At 35.0% G+C, this 9107-nt stretch overlaps 1 protein-coding gene across 1 annotated transcript in view; it reads left to right on the plus strand.

Moving 5' to 3' along the window:
• LOC106873736 (electron transfer flavoprotein-ubiquinone oxidoreductase, mitochondrial) overlaps nt 1-9107 on the plus strand; it is a 78050-nt gene that overhangs the window by 48921 nt on the left and 20022 nt on the right. Inside the window, exon 6 of the mRNA XM_014921228.2 lies at nt 4841-4959. Coding sequence (XP_014776714.1) covers nt 4841-4959 — 119 coding nt within the window. The remainder of the gene's footprint in view (nt 1-4840; nt 4960-9107) is intronic.

Raw genomic sequence — 9107 nt, forward strand, 5'->3', positions numbered from 1 at the left:
ATATATATATATATATATAACAATCTAAAGATATATTGCAAATAACAAGCCCTAGTTAGTCTTAAAGTGACTTTGCTTTATTACCTGTATGGGCTTATAGTTTTACAGTCAATATATGCGTGTATGTCAATATATGTGTGTGTGTATACGACCCTTGTATATGTTAAATCATAATTACTGTTTCATATTGCAGTTATATATATCCTTGCATGAAAGGTTAAGTAACAAATTTTAACCAGTAAAGCTTATTTAGAGTCACTAGTTTGCTGGGTTTCAAATCTCACATTTTTTATTCTTCTTTCCTGTACACAATGGGTATTGGTAAAATATGTACCGTTAATTATAGGGTGTAATAAATTGATTTATTTTTGAAATTTTTTCCTGATATTATATGTAGGTCATGCTAACCTTATTAGGAAATTATTTTCTTTCGCATTTTTATTCATTTTTAACGTAATCTTTTTCCATGTAACCTTCTATAAAACATTAAGAAAGCATTTTATTGCTTCAAATTTTTTATCAAATTAGTAATTTTAATGTCATTAGTTTCTCGTTTGAGTTTTGGGGATGTTTTTTTTTTTTCATGTGGTTAGGTTGTAAGCCTTATTCATCATTGTCATCAGCTTCATTTTAACACCAACTTTTCTGTATGTGAATTGGTCAGCTCAAGTTCAAACTTAAATGGCATACTGCTCCCATTGTGAAACTCTGCTGTTGTTACATACACGCAGATATCCTAGATTACATTTTTAAAAATGTTCAGTAAATATATCACTAGTACTAGATGTGAAAATGAAAGCAGCAGAATATGTGTCAATGGGCCTAGTCTCCACTTTGAGCAGGGGCGTATATTCCAGGTGTGCTAAGTGTGCACTGTGAGTGTAGGACAAAACCCCCATAGTTAAATCCCCGTCAGTTATATTTTTCATTTTTTACCCCTTTTTACTTATTTCAGTCATTAGACTGTGGCCATGCTTAGGTACCACCTTGAAGAATTTTTAGTTAAATGTATTGACCCCAGAATTTTTTTGTTCCTTTTTACTTGTTGCAGTTATTGGACTGCAGCCATGCTGGGGCATCACCTTGAATTTTTAGACAACTATATCAAACCCAGAAGTTTTTTTTAAGCCTGCTCAAAACCACCTCATTGATATATTGGGGTTTTTTTAGTGGGGGAGGGGATTCTTCTTTTGTATTTGTCAAATTATTAGACGGCAGCCATGCTGGGGTACCACCTTGATGAGTTTTTAGTTGAATGTATCGACCCCAGAATATTTTTAGGTGATTTTCAACCAGCACATGAAGTTAAGCCTAGAAAGACTTTCCACATGCTAGAAATAACAGCCAAATCTCTTGAATTTTTTTTTTTATAATTTCATGTAAGCAAAAACGGAAATCGCGGTTGTAAAAAAAAACTTTTATTTTCCAAAATTCCAAGTTTTAAGTAAACAAAATATATTCAATTGAAAATGAATAAGTAGAATAGAATAACAGAACACAAGACTCTTTGCTACTCGATGTACAGATTGTCTGAATTCTAACAAAAGGGAAAGCATTTACTTCAAAAAATGTGTAGAAAGATAGAACTACATTTGAACGACTAGCCTTCAGCACCATAATTCTGTTAGACCTTCAACGGCTGGAGAAAGTTCAAAAGGTCAGCTCATTCTCGTGTAGAAAGAGGAAAACAAAAGACTTTAAATTTTAAAATGCTGATTTTTCTGCAACTAAAAATTCTTCAAGGTCGTGCCCCCGTATAGCTGCAGTCTAATGACTGAAACAAGTAAGAAAATAAAAAAATTCTGGGGTCAATACAGTTGTCTAAAAATTCCTCAAAGTGGTGCCCCAGTCTGGCTGAAACAAGTAAAAAAGAAAAAACGGAAAAATGACCAAAAAATATAACCAAAGGGGTTTTGTCCGGATCCCATTCACTGCACATCTGTCGAAAATGGCAAATTCGTTATAAACATTAACCTTACTCGTTAATTTAATCACAAATCATAACGGAAAACTTTTGTAATACCCCTGCTTGAAATTTGGTGGCAGGTATCCCAAAATAATACTGCACACCTCACAGTGCATTGCATCATAATATGGTGCTGGGCATATTGTTGGATAATGAGAGAAGAGCAGTCAAAGAAAGTGTGACAGCTTTGACAGCATGGTTGCATGTTCATTTTCATGGCAAGAAATTGTTCATTTAAATTAATTTAAAATTCCTTAACTAAAACTTATTTTTTTACAATAATATTTTTCTTACAATATCATCATATAACTTCGATCTTAATCTGTTTTCAAAATTGATAATAAAGTGGTTCATTGTACGATGAGGTTATCGAACATTTTACGTCTCAAAAAGAATAGAACTTACATATAAGTAATTTAAGTAAGTAAAATTATACGGTTTCTTAATTTTCAGTGTGTGCACATAAGAAAATTATGGCTTATTTTAGAATGCTTACAATTTATAGGGTATTATTAATTCATTTTATTTTAGTGCAATATTTCTGTATCCCAATTGAATTAAGTTTACATTATTTACATTTTGGATCCTGCATTTTGAATAGAAATACACAGTTTGTATGCCTAATTTGAGTAATACCAACGTTTGTTATAGTATGGTCAGTGTAATAGCACACCCAATGACAACAACCACCATATGCCACTGACTTTGGGTGGTTGAAAATGCTATAATTGAATCTCTACATTGGATTTGGCTTAACCAAACAGAAGCAAAGAAAATGGTGGTGTAATGTATCAATCCCTTTTATGTGATAATGGAACAGTCCAAACCACTCAGCTAGCCCATTCATCCTTATTATATCAGACACAACCCCAGCAATTTTGAGGGGCAAGATTAGTTGGTTATATCAACCCCAGAAGGGATAAAAGGCAAAGTTGACAAATATTGTAAAGAATTTTTTTATGACACTCTAATGATTCTTGGCAATCCACCGTTATTATATAATAATAATAATTCTTTCTAATTTTGACACTAGGCCAACAATTTTCAGGGAATTGGAAGTTGATTGCATGGACTCTCAGGACTTTATTTTATTGATTCCAAAAGTATGACAGCAAAATTGACCTTAACAAGATTTGAGCTCAGGACATAAAGAGCCAAAAAAGTGCTTGAAAGCATTTTTGTCCAACATACTAACAATTCTGCCAGCTAGCTGCCTTCCATAATTATTATTTGTTTGTCCGTCATTGTCAACAATGACTAAGGACATCACTTGGGAGTAGATGGGTCGTGGTGTGTCCAGCTGTGGCTGATCAGTCTAATGCATGCTCGGAAGGCTCTGCCACAGGTCAGGTGCTGGTCGTCTGCAAAGACTGAAGGGAAGGAGTTGGCTCTGGACTTGCTCAGTTCGTGTTTTCTTTGTGCCCCTGCAATCCTGCTCTTATTGTAGGCAATGGCACCTTTGTTGCTGTAGCTTCATTAGGTCTTGTGTTTTCATTTCCCAAGGTGTCAGGGTTGATCTCAAAGCTCTTTGGTAAGACTTTGAGCATATCCTTGAAGCACTTCTGTCCACCTTGCGTGCACTTGCCTTCTGTCAGTTTGCAGTAAAACAATCTCTTGTGGAGTCATATATCAGGCGTTCAAAGAAGGTCACCTGACCACCTGACTTGCACTCTAAATGCTTGGCAGATCAACTCAAGAGAGAACCTCTGTGTCTGGGACCTTGTTTTGATATAGTGTTCATAAACCGTCCAAGTCTCACAGGTGTACAGTAGTGTAGGCAGTACAACTACTTGGTACACCTTCAATTTGGTGGCCAGCTTAATGTCTCCCCTTTCCCACACTGATTCATGCAGCCACCCAAATGCTGAGCTTCCCTTGGCAATGTGTGTGTTGACTTCATCATCAATGTTTGCAAATCTAGAGAGTTTGCTGCCAGAGTATGTGAACTTATCAACAACCTTCAGAGTTTCCCCTTTGAGAGTAATAGCTGATTCCATATACAGCTTCTGCACTGGGTAGGTTGGTGTATGATCTCTGTTTTCTAAGTACTGATTGTGAGACCAAAGTTGTTGCAGGCTGTGAAAAAGCAGTTCATGCTCTACTGCATCTAGGCCTCTGTGGCATTGTCGAGTGTGCAGTTATCTGCAAACAGGAAGTCACACACTGGATGCTCTTCCACCTTATTATTATTTTATTATTGAGTGAGAAGGCAGTGCATGCCATCAAAGTGACACTGGGGTACAAATATACAAAGCCCAATATACCCATCATGACTACCCATCTGATAAGGGTAGTCCAAGTACATGCGTCACAACCATATGTGCATGACATGATGATCTCATATCAAAATTAACAGCACATGACCTTGCAGGTGGGGCCCAGTTGGAATTTTCTGTAAGTCAAATAACCCATTCTGCTCAAAAGGTCCCTAAATGGAGTTTGTTTAAGGATATGAACAAAACACCCATGTTTCCAGAGGCAAATTATTCAAATCCCAAAGAATTCCCCTCAACACATGGCTATGATGCTCCCCCACTACTTCTGCTCATAATCAGAGATGTGCATATCATCAGCTACTAAGGGACATGCTCAACTGGTTATGGTCAAACAACTGACAAGCAAATTTGTAGTATTGAGCAGAATATTTGCTGTATCCCATCTTTTATTTCAAGACAAAATATCTACAGGATAACACTTCCAATCAGTTAAGATCAAAAGCCATGAGAGCTACTACCTGGTACTGCATCAGGGCATTATTATTATTATAATGGACAGCCTTTAGCCTCCAGAGGTTGAAGTGATACATTTTTTCATCTCAAAGTGGCCTCACTCCAATATGGTGGTCTTTTTCTTATTTATCTTTTATATTCTCAGGAATGCCAATGAGGAATCATGGTAATTACATAGTCAGACTTGGAAATGTAGTTCGGTGGCTAGGAGAACAAGCTGAATCACTGGGTGTAGATGTTTACCCAGGAACAGCAGCTGCAGAGGTAAATAAAATACATATGCTGTTTTCATGTTGAATATAAGCATTATCATACTTACAATTATTACCTACATTCTCATAGCATCATCAATTTCATTGTCATCATTATGTCAATTTTTTTCCTAGCTGGAATGGATTGGACAGGTTTGTGCAGTGTCATCTGTCTGTGTGACCTTATGATGTCACATGTATGTCTTGTCGAGTGTTTTCAGAGCTGGACTAACCACTTCTAGAACTCTACTTTGACACCCACTATAATACATAATAACTCCACTCTTAACTATGACAGTTTAACTCTGCACACATCATTTATTTGTATTATATGGACATGACTTTTCTGTTTAATTAACCTCGGGGGAGCTTTGGTCGAAATTGAAAACAAATTCCAGTTCTGACCATTTTTTTTTCTTAGGTATAGTGTATCAAGGGTTACATTTTCCAGTATGTCCTTAATTTTTTTTCAAAAAACCAAGGCATAATTTGAAGGAGATTTTGACTGTTATTTTTTGGAGGTTGATCAACCACATCACAGGTTGCTATTTAGTTCTATATTGGCCCTAATCAAGAAAACTTATGAACAAAGGCATCACAGCCATGACTCTGGTTTTTCATAGAAGACTGCAGGACAATATCTAAAGTGTCTATTCCTTATTTAGAATAGTAGGGTCCAACCCATCCCAGCATGGAACATAGACATTAACTGATGGTAAGGATGCCCAGGCAAATCAAAATCAAGTTGTTTGTTGCAACTGTCAAATCAGTGCTATTATATGGCAGTGAAACATGGACACTAACAAAGAAATTATTAAATGGGCTAAATAGACAAGGATGCTACAAATGGCTTTAAATGTGAAATGACAGCAACAAATGAATGCCTTTATGGAGACTTACTGAAAGTTAGCTAGAAGATCAGGCAAAGATAGCTGCAATCATCTGGTCACTGTGTGTGCCACCCTGGCCTGGAAACATCCAAATTAGCCTTGTGGAACCTACATCATGGTAATGTAAGAAGAGGAAAACATCATCACACTTACATTGACAATTGATTGCAGATGCTGGCCTGGAATGTATCCAGAGTCTCAAGGCAGTGATGATGGACCAAGAAGTGCAGCAGATAGACTTTCTTGCTGCAGCCCAGGTTGGAACCCAGCCATAATAATGATAAAGGATGTTGAGGATGATGATGTAGTGTGTCATTTGAAGGAGATGTGACTGCTATTTTTAGTAACAACTACATAGGGTCTCCCTTTTCTCTGTGCTATACATCAGTTTAAATTTACTCTCTATGCTCACATAGCTAGGATGGGTTGTCACAGTCCATGTCATTTTTGTAGGGATCTACTGTTCCCATAGACTGACACTTGGAAGGCCTCCACTGATGAAAAGATTATTTAATAAGATAATTTGGGCCAAGATGATAAAGAATTCCACATTCAAGAAAGAACCACAATGTAACCAGAGATATACAACATTCAGCAGTCTGGTCAATGCAGATGTATATATAAATGTATGTGTGTGTGTATATCTTAATATATAAAGCTGAAGATGTGTGTCTGTGTGAAGCCTTTTAAAAAGTTTATAGAAATCCACATTTTCCACTTATTCGTAAAAATTTTTACAACAATGGAATTTTCTCGATGTGAACTTTCCAGTGCAGTAATTAGATCTTTTAAATTCCTTTTACTTTGTGTGATTTAAGGGAGATTTGGCTGTTGCTTCTAGCAACTTTTATATTTATTCCTTTTTACCTGTATTGGCATTCTTACACATCGATCATGCGCTCAACATATAATATACAGAATAAGAGTAAAAGAGGGAGAGAGAGAAAGCGATACATACAAAGTCATAGATTAACTTGCTTTAAGACTATTCTTTCCTTCTATCTTTTCACTCTTACTTCGTTCTTCTTCCTCGCTCCCATTTAATAACTTTCTTCTACCCTCTACCTCAAACATATTTTTCATAACATAGTAACGTAAAAACACACACAACCACACATACGTGATTGATCTGTGACAACATACACATAAACACATACACATGAACACATACACACATCAATATTATAGATATAAGATTTAGTTTGTGTGTGCTTATATAACACGCGCACGCATTGCTATTTTATAACTGTCTTCTGTTCTCCCTTCCTCTCTTTCTCTTTCTTCATTGCTCCCCCTCTCTCTTCCTCTCTCCCTCTTCTCTCTCACTCTCTCAAACGCATACACGCGCATGTACACACAAGCAATATATATAACTCATGTTCGTCAATGTTTTGTAAATATACAAACTACAGAGCTTATGGACAACACATTGCAAATCAGTGAACTTCATTAGAAATGTGGGTAATTTTTCAGATTAACACCCACACGATTTTCACTAGGGTGTTAGGGTTAGGGTTTTAGAGTCAGGGTCAAGGTTTTAGGGTTACGTTTAGGGTTAGGGTTAGTGTTATGGTTACAGTTTTAGGGTCAGGGTTAGGGTTTATTTACCTTGATATTATAATTACTAACAGGGAATTTATTGGTTCTTTTAGGTGTATTATTTTTATTTTTATTGTTATTATTTTTTTTTTGCTATTGTTATCATTCCCATTATTAGTATTTCTATCATTATCATATCTAATGTTATTAATATCATTATGAATCTTATCATTCTTCCAACTATTTTTATTATTACTACTACTATTATTATTATTCTTATTGTTTTTGTGATTATTATTATAGATATATTGGCTATTATTCCTATTATTATAATTATGAATATTTATGTTATTCGTTTTTTTTGGGGGGGCTCCAAGTAAAGGTACTTAATATTTTGCTTATAACCTGCTTTTTCCAATGCAATGTTGTAGTGTTCCTTATACTTATTAAAGATATCTTTGTTGGACAAGAGATGCAAAATTCTTTTACTAATGCCCTGTACAAGTCCTCTTTTTATAAAGTTTGGGTGGTTGCTATGTACATTAATATATTTGAGGTTGGTATTTGGTTTAATGTACAGTTCATGTAATCCCATGGTTAAATTACAATTGGCATTTAAATAGTTAACAGAATTATGCTCTTTTTCTATCATGATGGTTAATCCAAACTGTTTGAAGAACTTATATAATTTTTTCTTTAGTAGTTCAAGTCTCCTATTTGAGGTGTTTTTAAGGATAAATAATGCATCGTCTCTGTAAAGGCCTCGTCTGATCTCTGGGAATTCTTCATGTAAGTGTGATAATAGGTAAATACCCACTAAATCAGATACCTGTGCTGAGTCTGGGACCCCCTTAATGATGTCAAAGTAATTGGGGATGTCCTTCCTTACCCATAGATTGTTATCGAATTTTATTATAGATTTCCTAGCTTCTATGATTACCTTAATTTCATTCATTGTCAATTTGGCATGTTTTTTACGGAAAATCAGAGCACTATTTAGAATTGTAGGGTTAATTGATGAGTAGTAGTTGTCTATGTCTATTTGTAGGAACTTATAACTATTTTTATTCTGTATATTGGAGAACCGATTAAGGGTGTCGTGGGTATTTGACCATAATTCTAGAGTGATTTTACTTTTTATAGTAGGAATATATTTATCTAAGATTCATTTACTTAGCTTACATAGATCGAATTTATTAGGGCAGATTAGTCTAACTTTCGTGTCTGTTAATAAATTTTCTTTATTATCCTTAATTGTTATGTGGGGTCTGGAAGGTGCTAAAGGTTCAGTTTTCTCTTCTATGTTGTAGTTGGTCTTAATCTTCTTGGCAGATAAGTTCAAAGATCTTAAAGTGTTATTAGGAACTATTTTGTATTTTTCCATTATTTCTTTATGCAACAACCAGTGGTATAAATTAATATCCAAATTATATGAGTTCCTGGTTTTGTTGGAGTGTAGAGTAATTCCCTTTTGCGATTTCAGTTGTAAATGTTCTTGAACTACAATTAAACTATGACCTTTTGATACCAATGATCAACTTCTAATTGTTAATTGTTGCTCCATTTCTTTTCTTATCTGAATATATTAAACCACGGTTTTACCATTTAAATTACTAACTACTGTTAATCTTATAGTAAGGCCTATACATAATAAGGTAATGCACCAGTAATTCCTACAGATACATTTATCCCTTAGACAGTTGCATAACCTCTAACTCATAATTTATATATA

Source organism: Octopus bimaculoides, chromosome 16, assembly GCF_001194135.2.
Source record: "Octopus bimaculoides isolate UCB-OBI-ISO-001 chromosome 16, ASM119413v2, whole genome shotgun sequence".
Taxonomy (NCBI): Eukaryota; Metazoa; Mollusca; class Cephalopoda; order Octopoda; family Octopodidae; genus Octopus; species Octopus bimaculoides.